Source organism: Apus apus, chromosome Z (genome assembly GCF_020740795.1).
Source record: "Apus apus isolate bApuApu2 chromosome Z, bApuApu2.pri.cur, whole genome shotgun sequence".
Lineage (NCBI taxonomy): Eukaryota > Metazoa > Chordata > Aves > Apodiformes > Apodidae > Apus > Apus apus.
The window spans coordinates 18,526,598-18,551,198 of NC_067312.1; the positions used below are offsets into that span (position 1 = coordinate 18,526,598).

A 24,601-nucleotide genomic window follows, 5' to 3' on the forward strand; every position below is an offset into this window, starting at 1 on the left:
AGACATTTTAACCTTGACAAACCCAAAACAGTCACTGAAAAGACCTCTACTGAAAGACCTTCTCTGGTACCCCAAACATCTCTAACAAAACTCCACCAATAATCAATGCTTGCTCTTCATATAAGAAATCTGTTCTTAGTAAAAAACAGACATACCCATCAGAAAGTAACTGAAGTCAGTTTATGAGTTAAGGAATTATAGCCATGCCCAGTGCCTAAACAGCAACACAAAGACCTGCAATAACTCAACATACTGAGCATACAACTGTAAAAATCTATATATAACTTTTATAAATAAATATAAGTTTTGGCTATTGCTATGCACTCTCTCTTTTCAGTTCTCCACTGAATACTTTTCTATTAAGATCAGGAGATGTTTCTTGCAGCAGTTGTTCTGCTAAGCAGGCAACACAGACAGTTAAATATAACATGAGTGTTTTTAATGAAAAATATGCTAGCAATTAAGGGAACAGAATCAAAAAGAAAAAATCGTGAACCCTGGTCACATACTGTAGCACTGTTAGCATCTCTGGAGGAAAAAAGATTACTTAATTAGAATCAGGTGCCAAGAGAGAAAATATGTCAGCTTACCTGGTGCACCCATCTCACCTAAAGAAATCCTGAAAAGAAAACTTGAAAGAGGTCAGAAAGCAGGCAGAGTAGTGACAACTTGAAACCAAATAATATTGTCTGCAATATTATTCAAGAAATGGAACAAATTACTAACATCTTCCTTACTCGGGAAGGAGTTTCCTACACTGCAGAATTTTAAAAGGGAAAATCCCTAGCTCACACAAAACAAGCATATAATTTACCAATCCCCTGCTAACATTCACTGACAAATTTGCAACCACAATTATTTTTTTCTAATTATTATGTATTTTCAACATTTAAAAGAGCAGAAGGTTAATATCAGAATGCAAATGCCCAGACAGCAATTGCATAAGGCAACATGATTAGGAACCACTAGATCTTGTCCAGGACTTACTGTGGAATATCAGTAAACTGCTTACATTTTACACCTCAGTTTAGCCTGCTAAAGCAAAAAGAATAGCATGTATCTCGTTCAGAAGTCTGAAAGTTGAACCACTAGCTACAAGATTCGGGAATACGTGCAGATAAAATATTAAAGCCATCATGAAGAAGAGTTCCACAAGCCTTGTCAAATACATCCAAATTTCGTACTTACTAAGAGCTTTATTAATATTTTCCATCTTAAACTGACTTTCCATCCACTAGATTATTATTAGAGGGTGATAGCTTATATACATTACAATACAGGCTCACCAGAACACATACCTAAAACCTCTGTTCCTTTTGTTGTGGTTTTCTTCTTCATTATCCGATAGCCCTAGAGCCACACATTTCCACTAGTCCAGCACAGCTCATTCCACAGCAACATCTTACATACATTTAGAACTTCCTTTTATGACCTCCATGTTATTCTGCTTGCAAGGCTGAGGTCTGATATGCAGGATTTTCATGCTACTGTAGTCTCCACTTTTTAATCTAGTATGTCAAGGTGTGCCTTTCCACACTTGATCCCTTTTAGAGTTACCTTCTTGTTCAATGTTAAGTGAGATGTTACAGCGAAAAGCATGTGAAAATCCTCAAAACAAAGATTTACTTCCCTCTAATATCCCACAACATGACCTAACCTGTTCTTGTGAGCCTCCCTCTACTACCTCTTCCCTAGCCAATAAATTCAAGCAGAGGAGAAAGAAAAAAAAAAAAAAAAGAAAAAAAAAAGGGCAGGGAGGGAAATACACAATTCTTATAAAGAATTCTTAAAAAACAATGACACAATGCAAAAGCATGTGAAAACTAAACCCTGATGTCAATAAATAAGTCTTCATGAAGTTTTACTCTACGGGCTTCCTCTACTTTCCCTTCATCAATACAGGATCTTCTGTCTATACAAATTCCAATTCATAACAAATCCCACTTTGTTTTCCATGTGTAGACAAAAAGTGCACATGGCACATAATTTGCATAATTTCCACACACACTGGTGTGTTTGATACATTCCCTATCTGCCTGTAGTCTGCTTGTCATAGTGGAGTCTGCTTTAGGAATTGAAAAGAATTACTGACCTCTGTTGGGCCTCTAGATATGACCGCATACAGAGGAGTTACTACTTAGTAGTATATAATCCAGAGAAACGCACTGGAATGTCTTCAATGTAATTCAAAATGACAACAAAATGAAGAATTAAGCAGATCTTCAAGAGAACACTAACAAAACACAGGCCTGGATAAGAAACAAAACCTCCCATGTTCAGGAAATGTACGCCGTTTTTGAACTAGGGAACAACAAATTGTCTTCCATGAGTCAAAGTTTATGTTGCCTGACTATGCTACAATGTGAACAGTTGTTTAAAAAGCCATTATTAATGGAAGTTGAGGGAAAGAGGTTCTAGTATACAATTTACCTGAAAATGTTTTATCTGCACACACACCTTTCCACCAGCACCACTCACCCCAACAGACAACTAGAGAAGTTAAAGCACTCTCTGCCAAAACTGGAGGAAATTAATAAAGCGACACTAAAAAATAAGTCTGAGGTACAAGGAAAGAGAGTTGCACAAAAATATTTTTTTTTTGTCTGGTGCAAGAAGTCTCAAGACTTGCAAGAGGGGCAAGATGAAGTAAAATGACATTAAAGAGGTGAAGAAAACAAAGGTGCTTAAGAGACCATTGAACAAGGTGGGAGTGTAGAAAATACATAAAATAGTAAGTAACTGAACTGTGAGATGAAAGAAAAAAGACCGTGGTAAACTTCAGCAGGTTATACTGAGGTAATTCCATAAGCAGCTGAATCAAAAAATCTCAAAAATACAGAACCACACCACCCGGCTGATGTTCAAGAGTTTTGAGATGGCAAGGCAGGAGTTATGGGTGTTTCTCAAGCCATGCAACCAACACATGGCCACGAATGGTCAGACATTAAGAGTATTTGGCTTCAACCAAGTGCTAGCAAATGAAATCCCTCTGTTCAGCCTTGCAGCTCTTCTGCCATGTCTATTTATCTCAAAAGAGGATATACATATGTATTTCATACAACTTGGACTGAGGAATGCCTGTACGCTGCATGACATGTTTCTCCTCAACGGGAAGCAACTATACTGAAAGCACAGGACTACTGCTCCTCAAAAAGCTAAAGCAGAAGATAAGTAAAAAGGGCAGCTCACATTTTGGCCAAAGATGCAGCATTTAATAAAATAACTACACAACAGATAACTTATGTTCATGTGCTCTTATAGAAGATGTCAAAAGAACTGAATGAAACAAGGTGGGTCTAGTGCTGTAACTGTTATTATTAAATACAGCTAAGAAACTACAGTTGCAAATTTGTGAAGTCTTGGAACAAAATGCTGCTGCAAGGGAAAGCACAAGAGATTTGCCTATGTTAACATGGGCAATTTTGACAATATCAGAAACAGAATTGTAAAGCTACAGCACACCACAAGATAGCTGCAAGTAACCCGTGCTTTCCAGGACACAAGATGTCCTTGACATCACTTCTCACATCTTACCAGCTCCTAAAAGTCTATTGCCCAGATGGTATTTCAGATACTAATATACTTAATAACTCCAAGTTATCTTTGGAAATATATATTTAAAGCCAACATGGATTTACCAGGGGCAAATCGTGCTTGACAAACCTCATTGCCCCCTATGACAAAGTAACCCGTTCAGCTGATGCAGGGTGAACAGTGGACATTGTCTGCCTGGACTTGTCCAAAGCTTTTGATACACCCCCCACAGTCTCCTCTGGAAAAACTGACACACCTTGACAAGTGGTCTGTGAAGTGGGTGGAGAACTGACTGACAGGCCATACCCAGAGGGTGATAGTAAATACTTCCTCTTCAAACTGGCAACTGGTCACAAGTGGGGTCCCCCAGGGATCGATATTGGGCCCAAAGCTGTTTAACAACTTCATAAGTCACCTGGATGTTGGGATCAAGAGCACCCTGATGAAATCTGCTGACAACACTAAGATGACTGGAGAGGCTGACACTCCAGAAGGGAGAGCCACCCTCCAGGATGAGCTGGGCAGACTAGAGGAATGGGCAAGCAGGAAGCTGATGTAGTTCAACAGGGAGAAGTGTAAGGTTTTGCAGCTGGGAACACATAACCCTGGAGTGCAGTTCAGATTGGGATCCACCTGGCTGGAAAGAAGCTCTGTGGAAAGGGACCTGAGCACCTTGGTGGATAATAGGCTCAGCACAAGTTACAAGTGTGCTGCAGTAGCAAGGAAAGCCAACAGGGTGCTGGGCTGCACCAACAAGGCCACCACCAACAGAAATAAAGAAATTATCATCCTGCTCTACTTGGTGCTTGTCAGACCACACCTGGAGTGTTGCACTCAGTTTTGGTCCCCTCTTTACAAAAAGGATGCGGACAGGCTGGAGAGGGTCCTTGCACACACAGAGCAGTCCATGCAACTTTTAGCATAATCATAGGGCTATCTTTTAATTTAGAATTGCCCATCCAGACTCCAGAAAGCCTTGCAAATCAACTTCCTTTTTTGCAAACCTCACAGCTATGCACAGGCCCAACCTCCAGACTACAGAATGTTAAAGAAAAATTTCACTTTCACTGAAAAGCTATTTCTAGTCTTTCAACATGCCTCACTACTATCTTTTTGAGTCCAGTCACAAGGCAGCTCAAATTTCAAGCATGTGATATTTATCACAGAGGATTGTCAGGATTTTTAATACCTTTGTGTTGCAATGTAATTGCCATTTACAAGTTAAATCTATTATTGATTTAAAAGAATAATTTTTATTTTTTATAATTAGAGAGGCTACTTTGCAAACTGTACAAAAAAGGATGCTCAGAAAGGGCCATCAGGAAAATTCCATGCTCACAACAATCATCCCCTGCATCACTTGAGCCTACAGAAGCAGTTTATCTTTCATGCCAACCTGCTACTGAAGACAAAACAAGACATTTTGACAGTATGTTACACAACAGTTTTCTGTAAAGGCAGCAATATTGAAGATCAAGAATCCTGACTTTCAAAGGGGAGATGAAGTTTAACAGAAAACATCTGAGACTCTTGCAATGAGGATCTAGGCTGTTTTCCTAGTCCTTCATAAACTTAATGGTCTGTGGAGCACTGCTGTTTACAGAGCTGGAAGGGGCCAGAATGGACACAAGAGACTAGTCAGGAGGAACATAATCTTAGTTCACAATGTCCCTAGTTCAGGACAAAGCTCTATTCCAGCCTGTAAGGTTGTCAAATAGACATTTCATTCTGAAAAAAATTAACAGGCTAATCTGGGACACATACCTTTCCCAGTGAAATAAATTACTAGTTGTCACAGGCTGTCAAAGGGCTACAAGTACAGTGGGTATCAGTTAATAGCTCAGGGAAGAAATGCTCTGACAGCAGCACTGGTTGGACCAAGCTTCTGAGTGCTTTGAGAGCCAACATGAGTGGCCACAAGGAAAGGCTGCTCAGCAATTCAAATACAGTTACTTTAACCCATGAACTCTGGGGAGAGTACCCAGCTTTGATGATTTCCCACTTCACCTGTCTTGACTTTCCCCACTTGGAACAAGCAAACAAACAAACCAAACCAACACCAAGCAAGTGAAAAAAAAACCCACAAGTCTTTATTTCAGAAAAGCAGATGGGAAAAATCTCACAACTCATAGTAAAAAAATCCACACTTTGTCTAACACTCACAAGAACAGAACACACATCACAACATTCTGCCTCTCTTTTCTCCTGTTTAGGTTGGTATAAACGCACACCACAATCAACATGATTCAAAGAGCTTCACTACAGACTTGCAGCAAAAAAGTGGACATAATCCCAACAAACTCAAGTCACTGCCAAGACACTGGTGATAATCAGCACCTTTTATTTAAGGCTGGAAATTGAAAATATTTATACCTTCTCTTTCCACAGAGTATCAGCTGTGAGTGTGAATGGAATTGTCCACATTTCCCAAAGGGTAACACATGAAAGAATTTTTTCCTGCTGCCCTTTTGTGCCTTTGTTTTGCTGTTCATGTCAAGGACACGACATGGGAAAGGGAGGAGTAGACAGGATATGCTATATGAGCTCTATTATTACTTTAACTTTGCATTTTCCAATAGGAAACCACATCAGGGAGGGGAAAAGTCTCACAGGAAGCTTTCCATACTGTAAGTCACAGGCTGGCTCCTAAACCTTTCCAAACATGCTCCCATGATTACCTCCTATTCCATGACTGCCTTTAGTTTGCACCGTGATTGGTTTCTCATCTCTTAAGAGCTTTCCCTCCACCACTTCAGGAATAGATGTTATTTCTGTTTCCATTTTGTTCTAATGTCAGACAAATTCCTTAGGATACCAGCTGTTTCCAGTCAAACCATTTCAAGATATTAATTTATCATTATAAACAAAGACAAACATAAATTAACCCAAAGTAAACTGAAGAACTAAAAGCACATTTGCATCATCTACCATACTTACCACATATAAACTATAGTAAGCACAGCTGTATAACTGCATCGTTTATTTCCACATCTTACTGCACAAATTCAAGCCAACATGCTTGACTATCCATTACTCATCATTTTCAGGAAGAAGATGCAACATCGATGCAATGCTGCTAGAGTGCATCATTTTTGCCACACCTAGTATCTGAGAAGAAGAAAGCTCTACAGAGAGCTTTTTGTTATCCTTATTGTTTTAAGTTAGTGTTTTCTAAATGTTTATTGATGCCATATTCTCTAGACAAGGAAAACTGTTGCTTTCTCATTTCCTGAGAAGGTAAAATGTTATTTTCCAGTAGTTTTCTTTCTAATGCATACCAGCAAAGGACCATGCTTCCACTAATTCTCCTTAGTTTTTCAGCATGATTCTCACCATTGCAGAGCCTTCTGTCCTTGTTTTGTTATCCAAAACAACAAGTGATAGGAAAATTACTTGTTGCTTATGCCTGGAGTCACATTTAGGGGGTAGGAACAGGAAATCATATCTTATTACCCCAGTGCAAAAAAAGCTTTCACTCTATGCAAACAGTTAAGAAAGTCTCCAAGCCTGTAACAGAGTATCAGAGAACCTTCCAGAAGAGACATGTAGGCGTACAGTCACACACACTGGTTTTGAGGTAGCATCCTAAATTTGTATAAACGTGGCAAACATCCTGTCATAAAAACTGTCTTACAAGACAACAAATTTTGGACTATTTTTCCCCTGAAGTCCTCTCATCATTATTTTATTAATGGTTTTACCTGGTTAAGAAAATTAAATTAAAAACAGAAAGAGATTTAATGATAATATAATGATAAGCTTTGCTACAAGCTCTCATGCTTACCTGTCATCTCCACAGTCACACAGATTCAATAAGTTATTTATCTGTCTGTTCTCACACTTCCAACTGACACACCTCACTCACACACTAGTATGGTGGAAGAGGCAGAAATATGCTTCTGAAAAGACTGGTACTTTTGCCAGAAGGTACCAGCTATGTAAAAGCCAGAGCAAAAATGGAGTTTTATTTTGGTTGGTTGGTTGAGTGTTCTTTTTAATCCCAAAAATTTTCATTAAAGTTTATGATAATGTTTTCTTTTTAGTATACACACCTTTCATTTTCAGATCCTTACAGAAATCTCTAGTTTTTATAGTAACCACCTGTGCTTTTCTACTCTCTTCTTTTGAGCATATAGATTTCTAAGTCATCGCAATTGGTTTAATCCCCCAAAATGGGTATCACAGGTCTTTCTGCCCTCTTGTAAAGACCTATGTTTTTCCTGGCTCCAGACAATGAAGCTTTATCCTCTTAGTCATGGTAGCTGAAGGCAGCACAAGCTTTTGTGCCATGCATAACTATATAAAACCTTCCTCCATCTCATAATCTGTACAGGCCTGAAAAACAGGAAGCCTATTCAACAGAGCAGTACAGCTGAAGTAATGGGTGCTAAAGTGTTACTGATATGTAGCTTGATAACGGACTAAGAGTTGAGATGTCTGTAGTCTAAAGGACCAACAGTCTTTGCAATACACTTGCAGCACTGTACAAAGAGGATGTGCCGAACAGAAGTGAACAAGTAATACAGTACAAAGTGAACACATATTCTGGTACAAAGTGGCATCTGAGAGACTTAGTTTTGCATAAAAAACAAACTAGTAACGACAAAAAAATAAAATTAAATCCACAAAACAGCATACAGTAGAAAGCACATGATACAAGGAATAAATTAAACAGAAAATAAAAAATGGGAGTTTTGGGTTTTGTTTCTTTACATCAGTAGGGAGTACCATGCTTGTTAACTGCTAGACTGTTCCCATACCTGAGCAACCAATACAGTGACTGAGTTACATGACTGAGCTTGAGCAGGGCACAGTGCAGACAGAGGAACTATTACACTGTGTCTTCACATAGCTCCCACTTCAGCAGGCATCCCTCTTGACTCTGGTACCAAAGCTGCCCCAACACCCTCTCCAATGAGATCACCTGAAACTTGCCTTTTCAATGACAGGCATTTCTATATATTCAAGTACTCTCAGCACTTTCCATTTTCCCAAAGGAACCATTTTAGCCTTCAAATGCACTTTACTTGGGATGCATGCCCCCACTCTACACTGTGGCCACAGCAGTGCAGCTCTGGACACTGAGAAGCCTACTTATCATCCTCCTCACTTTACTATCAGTAGTCCAAAAAATAAATTCCTCTCAGCATTTTTATAAATTAATCTAGCTCTTTAGATTTTGTAATTTAAATTGTTTGATGAAAATAAATACTATGTTGCCCAGAAGGCACAATGAGGTATCAGTTATCCGACTATCACTACAACTGCAGCTACCAAAACTTAGCAGTGCACAGCAGTATACATACCATATTTACTTGGGCTAAACTACAACAAAAACAATTATTGTCAGAGGGTATATTTTGCTATACATTATATCTGCTTATACACAACTGTGCAATCTACACACATTTATATGTGGATATCCTCTCAAATTGATTTGGACAACTTAGCATAGCCTTCTAAAGATTTGGCAAATGGTTTGCATACCTTACAACCATTAAAAACTCCTACTGTAACCCTCTCTGATCCTTCAAGATAAGCATAGTCATCACAGAAGAATTTGGAGAGGGAAAGTCTTCCTAAGGAACTTAAATACCACAGGAAAATACACCCTTGGCAGTGGCAGTTTTCTACATGATGATTTTGTTCATACTGCCCAAATATTTTCTACCATTAAAAAACAGTGGTTTAGATGCTGAAAACAGAATGAAGGCAAATGTCATGGACAAAAAATCTCAAGCAGATATTAAACCCTACCTGGAACCAAATTCTAAGAATAAAAGCAAGTGTTAAGGTTTGCCATTCTGTTCTCAAGTAAGACCTACTGGGGGCACACAGTCCTCATCACAGTTATTCAAAAGTCACCTGCTGAGTTAACAGCCTAACAAAATGGCAAGTGGCATATTTCTCCTGAAAAGTATTAAAAGTAGGAGCAGCACTCCCACTCCAAAAGCTCTGGGATATCAAGCATGATTTGAGCAACAGCATCTTAACACTTTCCATAAGTAGAGCTTACACAATTAATTTCCATGAAACACCCAGTCATCTAATTGTTCTCATCACTAATTGGAACAACTGGAAGCAGCAAAAAAACCCAAACCTTAGCATATATGGGACATATGTTTGCAGTAAACCTCCTATTTCTTTTATAGAACTTAATAAAGTTTTAGGAAGTTTAACTTATCAGCATATAGAAAATATTAAGGCACTCCAGACAAAGCTTACACTATGTGCATTTAGCTAACAAGTTTAAACGTATGAAATTACTCAAACATCATAGATATTTAAAAGCAAATGTAAACAAACCCTTCAGCAATTACATAAAGCCAGAATTCTCAGCAACTGATACACACAAATTTCAAAATTCCTTACCCTTACCCTTGGCTGAATTTTTCTTTACTTTTTCTCTCCTGATATAATGAAATATTTAATAGGGTAACAGCACGCTGGAGTCTGTTTATGTAAACTAACTGCTAACTGCATTACTTAATCCTGACCCCAAAAAACTAATTAACTTTTCACTCAAATGGCATTAACACTAACAAAAATTATATATTTAGTTAGAACGTTGCCTTACCGTGTAAATGCCAATTCTACAAACAGCAAATGAGAGCTGGATACATTCAGACATAGTCTAAAGAAATTAAAATAAAGACATTACCAAGAATGCTATTTAATAAGAATAAGTTTTCTTCCCCTCTCTCCCCTCTCCCCTGAAAGATACACCTGATGGCATATTACATTTTTTTCTCCTGTAATGCTGTATTAAATGAGCAGAGAAAAATGTTATATAAATTCAGATTACACAAATACCTTTCATACAGAAGCAGCTACCAAAAGCATTGCAGTTACTAACTCAGTCTTTCATTATAGGCCTCGAATTACCCAATTATTCTCAAAATGCCTGGACACAACATTAAAAGTTTGTATGCAAGCTTTTAGTCCAATTTATTTTTACCTACTCTGGTTTAAAAACAACCTGCAAGAGACATTTTAATAGAGTAATGTGCTTTTTGGCTTCTTAGTGTACTGTAAAGACCTTCCATGTTTAAATACACAGTTCTTCTCTCCCTGTATCATCATTCAAATTCTCTTCCTTAAATACCAAAATAATGCATATAATTTAACATTTTTACTACTCTAAAGTAGTAAAAATGTTTTACTTTAGTAAACCTTTAGTTTTCTGAGACTTTCACGGTCAAAAGAGAATTCTCTATTCTTGACTACTTTATTTACTATGCTCTTACCCTCAACTCGCTCAACTTCCAATCTGTTGTGATGCCACAATTCTGTCTTCTGCAGTCAGACAGATGCTGAGGATGGACTATGAATTTCTGATGAAACAGATGAAAAACACCTTCTTTAAATAGCACAAAGAAGCCAGAAAATCAACACGACTCCCCACCACGAAAATAAAACCTACTGCAGGTTTGCCATTTTTTATAGAAAGTCAGGTACAATAAACCAGGTTTACAGTAATCTACTCAGAGGAATTATTGAGGAATTACTTAAAGCAAGGTATTTGAAAAGTCACTGTACACAAATATTAAAGCAACCTAGTGGAATAATTTTACTACATATTTAACAAGTTCACTTATCTGCATGTATTTTAAGTTGTTGAAGATGAAGTGCTGGATGCTACAGAGTTCATTTAAAACACTTTTTTTTTCAGGCCTCTGCCTTCTAGCCACTTCCCATGCAAAAAAATCCTATGGTTGTATTGCCATTCAGTTAGAACTGTTATTAAAAAAAAAGCAGATCTTTTGAATTATGAGTAATGAAAAAAATGTATAGCTACATTTTTCTTTTGCTGTAACTGTTGAATTTAATTTTTTGCAAACAATATTTCACTGAACTGTCTGAAAGTCAAAACACAGCACAAAAACTGAAAACAAACCTCAACAGCCTGGTTGATTTTGTTTTCTTACTGGAAGCAAGCTAGAATATTATTACTGACAAGAAAATGCTGCTTCAAAGCATCATTTAAATTGCCAGGATTATTTTTTTTTTTTTTTTCAGCTTTCAGAACAAACATCCAATCCTATGACTTGTGCTTGAGTTTCCCACAGAAAAAAAAAAAAGTCACAGAAGAATAGGAACAGAACTGACTTTGAGAAATCCTGTATTACATGAAGTGCTGGGGTGGACTTACAAATCATACCCATACCTCTCCTAACAGTATTTGCAGGCTTGTTCCAAAGGTCCCAGGGATGGTTGACTTCCCCTAGGAATCTAGTCCAATGCTTCATTATCCTCCCTTCTACAAAGTTTCACATTTAACCTACATCTGCTGCAGTTTAAGCCCCTCTTTAAACACAGGGTTATACAATTAGTGATTTGTATTTTTCAGTATCATGACAGATTCTATGCTGATGGCAGACTCAATCTTATATACGAAGTAAAGGATTGTTTCAGGTTGCAAGGGAAGTAAACATGCAGCAGCAGCAAGTCATTATGGTTTCTCAACAGATACAGTTTGCTTATAGTCCAGACAAGTGCAGCATTTTAAATTGTTTTCCTTTTTTAGTTCTTGTTCAATTCTTCCAAGCTATACATTCATAGGAGAATTAAGCTGTAGCTCAAATTCCACAGTGAGTGTCTGGGGACCCCTGCTTCAGTCGAACAAAGCAAGCTACATCTGTGTTACTTATCTGTTGCTGGGTTTGCTACTGTTTTGAAATCAACAAGCTATTACAAGGCATGAATTCTAAAACTAACTCCCATTTCTACAGTCACATATAGTACCAGTGTATGTTTCCCCTATATATTTCTCAATTAAGTATTAAGCTAAATCCTTCCCCAAGCCTCCAGGTAATGTTTATGAACTGTAGTCTACAATGTGAAAAAAAACTCATTAATTCCAATGCTGTCATTAGCTTCTCTTTTATACTCAACCCTCCTCCTTAAAAAAAAAAAAAAATCTACTTCCCCAAATATTATTTCAGTTTAATCACTGAAAAATTGTCAGGAATTTATTAAAATAATTAGATGTTTAATGATACTATCCCACAGAGTATCACTCTGATCACTGAATTACAATGTATGTGGTAATCTGCTGCCACAATGGGGAATGAATTCTGGACACCTGTAATCTTCTATTACTTTGACTTTGCAACTAATTTTGGACCATACAGTTGGGCAACAAAACAATTGTTGTAGAAATTGCATTTAATTTACTTACAGTTTATTGTTGCTTTCTGAAAGGATTTTACATGGTAAGCATGAAAGTAAAAGAAAAAAAATATGTAAAAATATACCTACAAATATTAGAAAAGAAAGATACCTTGTCTGATACAGTGCTACAAAGACTTACTCTTAAGAGAAGTCACTTAACACACTTGAAGTGAGAAACAGATATCAGGTCACATTACAGTACAAAATTTCAGTATTTGGTGTTTAAAAAAAAACCAAAACAAAATCAGAAACACACCCTATACAGCTCTGACACAGGCACATATTAGTCTACAACTGCACAAATTCTTAACTTTAATATCTGTATCATCAGCAAATGCAAAATGAAAATCCTACCCATTATATTTATGAAAGCAAATTTTGAGAATATTAACTGGAGCATGTTCTGCAACTGATCACTTAAAGCTGCAATTACCCAGTTGAAAGCACTAGTCTCAAGAACCTTGGTGGACAATGTGAGGGAGGGATCCTAATCATCTTCTCAGAAAAGACACAAAAGGCTACACACCTGCCAGAACTTCAGGAGCAGGTACACTCAATTCTGCCAGCCAACTTTGATCTCAGATTACTTTGCCATAATCCTAAATAAATTACAGCACTAAGCGGAGTTCCAAGACCACAAAACAAGAGAGCAAAACAAGGAAAGGAGTTGTTGGTTTCTTTCTGGTGATAGGTTGTTTTAGTAAAATAAAGATTAAGATGCCCTCCTGCTCATCAATAAAGTAGTGGTCCACCACAGTAATCACTTGGACTTACTCGGCCTTCCAGGCAAGAGGTGCTTCTGCACCATTCTTATCTGCATCTCTTTCAGTGCACAAGAAACATGACAATTAGCAATACAAGTATAAAAAATATGCCAATTTTAAGGTACATATATGTATGCAGCCTGAAATAACTTCTCAGAGCTTACATGTTTTAAAGAACATGTAGGTAGCCAAAAATACACACAACGACACTAAAGTACAGTTGGCAAGAACTTTGACCAGACCTGCTGTTTTGCTACACTCATTTACTGAACTCAAAGTCGTAACTCAAAGGCTCCTCTTTCTGCACAAGATGCCACAGACCTCTAGCACATCCCCCTAATAACATTTCTAATTTAAACTCTCCAAATTATTTCTAATACAGTTCTTAGAAATAGAAGACAAAGTATTTTCATCTTCTCTCCTAATGCTGAATAATTACATTTTTAAGATACCGACCATTAGAAAAATAACTCTGAGTTTAGAGAGTAGAAAAAAAACCTGATGATGATGGAAAAGCAATAATATGAGAACAGGAAATAGGACTGGATCCAAGAACTCTCGTCATCATAAAAAGTAATCAAATAGATGCACCAGAGAACAATGCTCTCCCCTCTTTCAGGCAGTATTGTCACTAGAGCAGACTTCCATTACTGTTTCCAGGACTGCAACGGTTCAGATAGTGAAAGAGGTTGATAAACCAATACAAAATGAATAGCTGCAAGAACGGCATAGACATTTCTCAAGAATCCTGGACCATTTACCCAGTCTTGCCGAGACTTGAAATTATGTGAGTCTCTAGGCAAGAACAAAGCACTGAGAGAAGAGCTCACTCACTGTAGAGTGCATCACAACTGCACTCCACACAGGCTGTTAGTTCAGTTTCAGGTTCAGTCAGTGTTGTGTCCCTTACATATAAGTCATAAATTGGTTAGGATACAAATGTTGGAAGGTAAACAGCTTCTGCTCATTTGTTAAGGCAGCACCTCCAAGCAGAAGGAACCCTTTAGCTACATGTCCCCTGGCTAATGCAAGATTAAGTGTCTTCATCAATCCCTCTGAATTAAAAAAGCCTCACCTCCTGTGCAGCTGGTGTAATTCTGGATGGTGTCCAGCAGGACTTCCTAGTGTAAGCAGAATATCTTAATTTTCTAACGGCAATTTCCTGTTCTGGAACCAGATCTAGCTCTGAGGAGGAATGGAACTAGCTGTTCAGCACAGAACATAAGTGCCAGGACATAGATGGAATCATACCTCATGGACACATCCTCAGGTTCCAGCAATCACATCTTCAGGATTTCCACAAGCCTACCATTGCATCTGAAAAACATGTTTAATACCACCTCACGCCCCTCCCCAAACAGACACATCTTCCAAGAAGCTGTACAAATTCACAGTCTACTCATTTTGGCCTCCATAATGTTACCACACAAGTGAGACAAATAATTCAACTATACTCACAGGAAAAAGCATTTTCTGAATTATAACTCTCCTCAACTCTTCTACTGGAAGAAATAAGTTACTGTCTATTTAACCCCTCTTTATAATTTCAAAGATGTCTATCATATTCCTTCCCCACACCATTCAGCTGCTTCTTCTTCAGACTGAAGGGCTGTAACTATTTAATCCCACCTTGTATGGAAGCAATGGTTTTCTTTCAATTACCATGTCATCCTGCTCTGTATCCTCTTTGGTTTTACAACACTCCTTCTGAGATGATGCAGCCAGAAATGTGGCATTTAAGACAACAAAAAATTTTGCATTTGAGCAGCATTTAAAAAAAAAAAAAAAAGAAAAAAAAGGACATGTTTCCTTCTTTTTCTTCCCTAATGCTCTAAAGTCAGTGAGAGATGCCTGGGCTGAGATGACGTTTTAGAAAGGATTCTCTTTTCCTTCCTGAGCACTGACAGTATTTTAGGGCCTACCCATGCATTTGTACTGCGGTGTGACTTCTACTATAAATATACGTAACTCTGCATTTATCAACATTTATTCACTGCCAGAGCAGTGCTATCAATACACATTTATGAAACTTACTATTGACAGTTTACAGAACAATTAGTTCATTTTCAATTGCTTCAAAGTTTTTCATCTGTATTAGAGGCAAAATTAGATAAGGAAGACAAGGCAGTAGCTGCTGTAAAAGCTAACAAAAAGTAGAAAACAGATACTTCTTCCATCCAAAAGGTCCAAATCTTAACAAGAAAAAAAAAATTAAAAATCTCTGCAAACTCACTTCCCCTGAATCAACAGTTTCTACTGCCTCTTGAATACCATCTTGCTTCTCCAGACTCCAATGTCAAAAGCTAATGTGGTCGTCTCAACATACTTTTCTTCTACTGCTCCACCAAAACATACACCAAAAAAGCAAAGCATTGTAGAAAAAAAATTCTGTTCTTCCTGCTGTCTGTCGTTATAAGCAACAAAGCTGCACGGGAGGACTGCATCTAAGCATATGAGGACTTGTCAGATAGACTTCCTGCTTTGTGTTTCTTCCCCAGATAGGCAGGAAGCTACTTACATCCTCCTGTTGGCAATTAACTAATATAGTTTTTTAATAGAAAAATAAAAAAAAAGAAAAAAGAAAAAAAAGAAAGAAAAATAAAAAAGCAAGAAAATAAAAAAAAAGAAAAAATTTTAAAAGAAAAAAAGAAAAATCAGGGGGGAAAAAAGGAAAAAAAACCTAAAACAAAACACAACCAACCTACTCCAGAGTATTATGAGCCAAAATCCAAACACCTGCAAGACTTTAAGCACTGCATATGGTTTTTCTCCTTATGGCTTTACAGCTGTTTGGGCCCACATTTATGCTTTCAAGTTTGAAACTAAAAATTCTTCTTTTGTAATGGAAAGCTGATATGCTCACATAATCGCAAAAATTCAGAACTCAGTTTAAGAGAATAAATAGCACATGCTGGCAGTATTAAAAAACATTAGCTGATGATACTGACAACAAGCCAAAAACTGTAATCAGCATGGGGTATTAGGAAGAATATTCTTTCCTTACTAAAGGCAGATTCTCTCACTTTTTAAAGGCACGCATTTCCAACCTATTGAGAAATTCACATCACCATGTTGCCTCAAGCTTGGAGGTCTGACTGAAGAATTCAGGAGCAGCAGACTGCAGGGCAATATGGGGCCCAACACAGACTGAACACGCAACTAATTCACAAGGACACTTCAGGGCTATTTGTAACCAAGAGAGAATAGCACATTCAGCAACTGGGACACATTCTTTATATAATAACATCTACTAATGCAATCCTCTTCACAGAAAAGGCAAAATGGTAAAGTAATTTGATTTTACATGTAGTAATTCACTTGTTTCTTCAGTGTCTGTATCTGAAAAGGACAAAATTTTTGGCACTCCAATACTCCTGTGACTTCACAGAATCTTGTGCTGGAAATTAGAACCACATTAAGGCATTCTTTTGTATTCCCAAGGAAGCTGTATCAACTTTCACTGTTCGTTAACAGCCACCTTTGAATCAAAAGTTTACCTAGGGAATTCAATAATGCTTCCTATTGCAGGATGAGCAAATGCAGCATTTGACTTTTTTCTTCTGCAAAGGAATTCTACACTTCTGCTCCGTGATCTATGTACAACAAGGTAATTTCCAGTGAACTAAGTCACCAACATTTGTATTGTCCTTTCTATACGGTTGATTACATCTTTCATTCAGCAACATTTTTTGCAATGCTGGCTAGGTAGCTTCTGCCAAGGTGTAGGATTTGTTTTCCAGAGCATCTCTTCTCTTTCCAGGTCTTCAGACAAATCAGGTTCAATCTGAATTTATTCCATTTGCCATTAGATTTGAATGTTAGACATCATATTGCTGAAATACAAAGAATTTATTTGGGCGAGGGTCTGAAATTTGAGGGGGAGTGTTTCTTCTTACATTGCTATGCTGATGCAGTAAGTCATCAGAAGGAGAAGCACTCTCACTTCCAGATTAAGGCAGGTTGGCAACATATACAATAGCAAGAAGTGAGCATAGCAAGAGCTGGTGCTGAAGACCAAGTATTGACACCACATACTTCTAGCACTGACTTTAGACTAGTTCTGATCTGGTCCTGTGGACTGAAAACCCATTAGTTGAGCCCATCTTCCAATCTCATTTCATCTGAAAAATATCAAGTTCATGTGATCTGTGATCATTCTGTAATGTAACCCTACCTACAGTAAGTAGACATAACTTAAGAGTCACTTCAAAAATTCACATCTGATCCAAACACCAACATAGTTGCATGCACCCTGCACTAGTTGACCCTACATCGGCTAGTTGCCTTCTTCTTGAGCTCAGATGTATCTTTATTTTGAAACAAAAGTTAATAGCCCTCATCCTTGTGCCTAATAAACTTCCCAAACTGAAGGATAGACAGTATACAATTTTACAACCACACAGGTTGTAAAATTTCAAAGATGTTACAGCTGATAGACCAGTCAACAGACAGCCCGGATAATCCTTAGTGTTACATGACAAAAGACAAAATTAATATGATGAGAGGGATGTTTAGCAAACTATAAGAGAGCAACGGTACATAACACCTTTGGTGCTTATGTTACAGGCAACACATCAAAAGCATATACATGCCTCAGAGGAACAATCCAGGGTCTTTAGGAGTGACCTTCCCCTATCTCCCCTTATTCAAAGAACAGCAGCTACTAATTTACAAAGATCCAGTGAAGATTCTAACCTTCAAATAGATGCCTCCATAATGCCATTTGTAGTAGGAGGACTGCTTTCTATGGCCTGCAGATCCCAAACAATGGAACAGGCTCCAGTGCATCAGAACCATTAAATGACCACAACCTATCCTGTGTTACCACTTTCTAGATCAAACCCATTCAATTAAATTAAAGGGTCCAAAAAAAGGAAAGGTCTTAAAGGTAAGCTGTTCAAGAAAAAAGGTTGCTTAAAAACTTTTTTGTTTGTTTTTAATATCACCTAGTGGTTTTAAGAACATCACAGCTTGATATATGCAGCTCTCCTCAGTCAAGAAAGACTTTGCCAGAACTCTAACTATCCAGAACTTGAGGTCAAGACCACTCGGAAACCAAGAAATTATGAAGCCACTTTAAGGCTTATTTATCTAAAATTTGAAAATTAATTCAGTTTACTCAAAAACTACACACATTTTAGTTTCTGTATACAGAAGTAAAATAGTTCATAACAGCTAACAAATGTACAAAGAATCAAAAAAAAACCCCCAAACTTATTACAGTTAAAAAAACAATCCCCAAGAAAGTAACAAAGATTATACTGCACTCAAGAGTGTGCACTCTCTTGACTTCGCAATACTCATGTTCATGCTTTTATGCTTAACTTTCAAGAAAAGGAAAAAAAAAAACCACACTTAATTTTATGTTGTTGTTCATGCAAGAAGTGTTATCTTCTACTTCAGGTTGGAATATACTCCTCATTACCTAACCAAGAAACATTCCTACCTACAAGTAAGATACTACATAATATAAGATACAGCTTAAGGATAAGCTTATTAAAAATTCTAAATACAAAAAATCTATCAGGTTATGAAATTTATCTTATAAACTCTCAGGGCAATGTAAGACCTTTTTTTTTTTTTTTTTTTTTTTTCTGGTGTGAAGTCACACTGATTCAAATTTCTACATTACCCTTTAAAGTACGTTTTAAAAGCTATACACAGATGAGGCTAAAACATGCAACCATCCAATCTAAGATCCTTATCTAGTACAGAGGATGTCACTGAAGAAGTATATTGTAAAAGTTTACTCAGCAGCCTAAAATTTGCATTGCAAGTATTACTTAGGAAAAATTGAAGCACTGCTATTGTTCCCCACGCAAAAATTTTAAGAAGGGTCACATGCTATGCTTTTCACAAGATGCTTCATGCCTTAATTTCTTAAATTAAGCATAGTCTACTGAACATAAGCCAGCCAACACAAGTCTATCTATACACTATATTCCTTCCAGACCCAATGCAGCAAGAATGAGCAGAAGAAGGTTGCAGACACACCACAAAATTACACAGTTACAGAAACGTACAAAACTGCCTTAATGCAGCAGTGTTCGCACAGCATGTCATAAAGGAATTAGCTTTAACACAAGCAGAATGAACTGTATGAGTAAAAGATGCTTCTAAATGAATGAAGATGGATTATCTTCTAGAGGGTGAAACTGGTTTAGCTATGTTGATTAAAAATACCACACCACTCCTAACATTTTAAAATGTTAGGGGCAAGCACCAGGCTTAAGTCTCTCTTAGCTATCATATACAGGGGCCTAATGACACTCTCCTGTTACAATGCAAAAGCAAACCAGAGCACCACACAAGACCTAATACCAGTGTTTTATCAAATGACATTGGCATAAATCAAGGATCACACTGCAAACAGGGGTGGTCCTACACAAGTTCTGGCTATCTAGCCATACAAGCTTCAGAGCCATAGTCCAAGGTGACTGCAGCTGACTTGGCTCTGAGCAGATTTTGAACATTTTCAATATCAAAAGGTGTCACATGTTTAGTATTTCTTGGACTTGGATCCTCAAAGGTGAAAAAAGCCTCCATCAACACAGGCCCTACCCAAGAAAAAACAGGAAAATAACCTTCCCATGCTAGTCTGGGAAGTGCTAGCTTAGGGTAAACTCCTTGCCAAGAGTGAATGACTCCTGAGTCCGTGCTGGAGCAAACCTGACCTCAGTTATCCTATCTTCTACTGAAGTCCCTCATTCTGCCCCACCACTAACAAAAAGCTTTTTCTAAAGCACTGTCAAGGGACTACTGTAGCCAGGTGTTCCGGCTGCAGCAAAGGGTTTGGATTCAGTGATCTTCAGAGGTCCCTTACAACCCCTATGGTTACATGATTCTATGAAGGCAGAGGAGAAAACCTCACTGCCTGCAGGCTGCAACACAGGTGCTCAATGAAATAAAAGGACCCGCTGGTTAAGTTTTGAAGCCCACATAGATGCAAGATCCCAATATATCAAACACAAAATTACTTAACATGTATAGCTTTTTGCTACTCATGTTATAAAAATAACAAGGAGGTGTTTGTTCTACATCTATAGGTTAATGTCCATGCTATATCTGCAAGTCTTGCATAAAGAGCAGGTTGATCTTTACACTAGTGCAGACTACAGCAACAGCTTGGTCCTCCAGCCTAAAAAGTGGGTTCTAGGAAACTAGTTGCCTAACTCAGCATCAATCCTTTTTGTCAGAGCAGACTCTAAGGTGCTTTAAACCACGGCTTATTATCAAGAAGAGCCATTCCAATTACCACCATTAACAGAGAAGAGTAAAGAAGCACCAATCTCCTGCACCTAGTGAAGATGAGGGCTGGAAGGAGAGTCACCTGCACAAATGTACAAGTATTTGACCTGACAAACAGAACTTGTTTTTTTTTTAAGTTATACACAGATGCAAAAAACCCAAAAAAAAAGGTCCCTGCTTTTTTCTCCTTTCATTTAAAAGAGCCGATGCTAGCTGCAACAAGTATTCCAAAGATCAAGAGACTCTTACTGTACAGGAAGTATGCTACCCCAGCAACAGTAACAGATGAAGGCTTCTTGGATGGTTCAACAGCACCAGTGGACCAGCACCCTGTTTAAACTCCTGGCTTTCACCATCTATAAAAAATAACTTGGCTGATCAGTAACAACTTCTACATCACAAGAATCCTTTTTGTTTCATCTGGCACTATACTATGCCCAGTGAGACTGATGAGACCTTGAGAAAGTCTGTCTTCAGAGAACCTCCCTGATACGAGAGAAATATTAAGCAAAAATGGCATGAGCACTCAGGATATCATTATTCTGAAGATTCAGTTTTTTTAGGGATGGCACCAAAGAAGATCACTCAACAGAAAAGAGGGAAAGGATCAACAGGAGAAGAAGAGTGAGGAAGAAAAATGTAGAGCTATTTAATCCTCTCCCCCCTTTGGTTATTACAAAAAAATACTCTCAGTTTCCAAAGCATATTAAATTTATTGTTCTCAGAGTAGCTGGCCTTCCACACAACAGCCTGTAGAAGTCACAAAGGTTAATGCAAGCATTTCAGAAAGTACAAGATTGCCAGTTTCATCTGGATGTAAATTTATAAAGGAAAAAAATGTAAGAAACAGCTCCAGGCCCTCAAGGAGTTTCAAGGCTGCATTTGGTACACAGCAAGTTTATTATCAGTATTTAATTAACTAGGTTCTTAAAGAGAAGTCTACCTGTGATTTCTGGTGCATAGGACTCCTATTCTCTCTCTCCATTATTCAAATTCATGAAGGAAAGCCTAAAACTTTTTTTTTACTACAGCTGAAAGTCTCAAAATAAATCTAAGATACACAGAAATAAGAAAAATATTTAACTAAATCTTTAATGTATTTCTGATTCTGTTAATCTCATTAATCCAATTAAGTTCATGTCTCATCTGAGAAGCCAGCCACTGCATGCAGCTCTCATCTCAATACAGTAAATTTTCGAATCAATTCACTAGTAAGAGCATCTCCTGAAATTGTGCTGACTGGTTGATGAACCTCTCTTGAAGGCCTACATTCATGCACATCTCACGGGAAGACACCAGAAAGGCCCACTCAAGTTTCTGACTCCAGGTCCTTCCAGAGCAGTCCCACCAGCGACCAACAGCAGACAGGGGTGGCCAGAAGATCCCTACTCCGTACTGCCCTAGCAGACCCTTCGCAGCACTTCACCACGAAGGCAGTTTACAGGCTAGCGCCCAAACACACACAACTTGAGTGATGGGATGGGCCCATTACGCTCTCCTGCCGTCACGGTGAAAAGACCGGGCAAGCAAGTACCGTACCAAGACAAAGTCTCCAGCTCGTCACCCAGCCGTGCCACAGGGTTCACTTGCTAAGCGTATGTCGGTGACTCCGAACAGCAACCACGACCCCGGCCCGAAGTGCGCGCCGGAGATACGATCTCTCGCAGGCGAATGAAGCCAATACCCATTAAAGAGCAATAAACGCTACCCTGGAGCGCCAGCTGCCTTGGCGCAGGGTTGATCCCGCCGGGGGTGACAATTTAGTTCACTCAAGCGTCCCCTAAGCTCATGCATTTAGGAAAAAAACAGCGACCCGGGTCACGGCTTTAGCGATCTAATAGCGGCCAAATGAGCGGGGCGGCAGCCGCCGCTGCCGAGCCCCGACCAGCCCGGCGGGCCGGGAGGCAGCGCGGCCGGTGCCCGCCTGCCCCCCTCCCCTGCCCGCGCCCACCTGCCCCGCCGCGCCCCTCCCCGCCCGGGACGCCGCCGCGGCGCTCCCGCAGATGTCCGGCCAGCGAGCGGCGGCGGCGCGGCCGGGGGCGCCCCGGTCCCTCTGCGGGACCTACCAGGTAATCCATGTACCGGCCGGCGCCGGGCGCCGCGATGCCGAGCAGCTCTTCGGGGCCGCGGGCGCCCGCCCGGCTGGCAGCGGCGCTAGCCCGGCGGGTGTCCCGCCGTCAGGGGGAGCGGAGCTTCCTGCCGCCGCCCCACCGGCCTCGGCGGCGCGGGGGGCTCGGCCGCCGCAAGGTGCGAGGCTGGGGAAGGCTCAGCCGCCGCCGCCGCCGCCCCGAGGGCCAGCGGAGGGTGCGAGGGCGCCCGCGCGGCCCCGGCGGCGCTGTCAGGCAGAGCCCCCGCACGGCCCCGCACCGCGCCTGACCGCGCCGCAACGGCCCTGCGCGCGCGGGGGGAGGGGCGGGGCGGGGCGGGGCGGGGCGCGCGGGCGGCCGCGGCGCGGGACAGCCAACCCCCGCCCGGCGCGCGCCGCGCCCCAGCGCCAGGCTGCGGGCGGAGGCCCCGCCCCCCGCGCGACGCCGCGCTCAGCTGATCGCACACGTGGGGCGCGCGGGGGGCGCCCTTAAAGGCGCAGGCGCCCGGCGGGGCGCGGGGGGCAGCGCGGGGGGGTCCGGGGCTCCCCCGTCCACGCCCGGGTCGCCGGGTGTCCTGGGCCGGTGAACGGGGCTTCTGCCCAGGCGAGCTCGTTGCCTGCGCCCTTCCGTGCGGGAGGAGGTGAGGCTGGAGCCTGCCCCGCGGCGGGAGGAGCGGCGGGCGGGCCGCGCTGCCCGGGGCGAGCGGCAGAGACCCCCGGGCCCGGGGGGGCGGGTCGTGCGCGGCCCGGGGCGCAGTCACGGCGGTGCTGGCTGAACCGGGCCCTGCCGGCGGGCTGTGCTGTCGGCTCTCGGCTCCCTGCCTGCCTCCGGGCTGGGCGGGCGGGCAGGACGGCGCTGAGATGGGGCCAGCCCCGCCTGGGCAGCGGCAGGGGCCTCTCACCTGCCCGCCGCCGGGAGCAGGGGCTTCCTCGCCCCGGGTGGAGAGCGATGGGTTTGGAAACACCGACTCGTTCCTGCTGGGCAGGTACAGGAGCGTTGTTATTAACCCCGGTGCAAACAAGGTCTTGCCGGGAGGGACAAAAGTAGCTAAACCGCATTCAGCAGCACCTCCTTCTTTCATAGGATCACAGTAGCTGATGCTAGAAGGGACCTTTTAAGATCATCTATTTCCAGTCCCCCTGCGATGTGCAGGGACATTTCCCAACAGACCAGGTTGCTTAAAGTTCCATCCAGCCTGCCCTTGAACACTTCCAGGGATGCAGCAGCCACAACTTCCCAGGACAGTCTGTTCCCGTGTCTCACCACCCTCACAGGAAAGAGTTTCTTTGTAATATCTAACTTACATCTACCCTCTTCCATTTTAAAGCCATTACTCTTTGTGCTATCACTCCATGCCCCTATAAAAAGGTCCCTCCCCAGTTTTGCTTTAAATCTACTTCAGGTGCTGGAAGGCTGCTCTCAGGTCTCCTCGGAGCCTTCTCTGCTCCAGGCTCGCCAACCCCAACTCTTTCAGCCTGTCTTAATAGGAGAGCTGCTCCAGCTCTCTTTGTGGCCCTCTGGCTTTACTCCAACAGCTCTGTGTGCTTGTGTTGAAGACCAGAACTGAGCACAGTACTCTGGGTGGGGTCTCACAAGAGCAGAGCAGAGGGGCAGAATCACTTCCCTCGACCTGCTGGCCACACTGCATTGGATGCAGCCCAAGACACAGTTGGCTTCCGGGACTGCAAGTGCACATTGCTGGCTCACGTTGAGCTTCTCATGAACCAAACCCCCAAGTTATTTTCCCCTAGGCTGTTCTTAATCCATTCTCCACCCAACCTGTATTTGTGCTTG

General features: G+C 40.7%; 1 protein-coding gene across 4 annotated transcripts in view; it reads right to left on the bottom strand.

Moving 5' to 3' along the window:
* ARL15 (ADP ribosylation factor like GTPase 15) overlaps positions 1-23,125 on the bottom strand; it is a 234,730-nt gene extending 211,605 nt beyond the window's left edge. For 3 of the 4 annotated variants that reach the window (XM_051641882.1, XM_051641884.1, XM_051641883.1), the window contains exons 1-3: positions 22,787-23,125; positions 10,782-10,868; positions 10,112-10,168 (exon numbers count right to left, since the gene is read on the bottom strand). In XM_051641882.1, the coding sequence (XP_051497842.1) occupies positions 10,112-10,168; positions 10,782-10,868; positions 22,787-22,798 (156 nt within the window). In that variant the 5' untranslated portion in view covers positions 22,799-23,125. The remainder of the gene's footprint in view (positions 1-10,111; positions 10,169-10,781; positions 10,869-22,786) is intronic. The other variant, XM_051641885.1, reaches the window with a different exon arrangement.
* Positions 23,126-24,601: the final 1,476 nt, after the last annotated feature.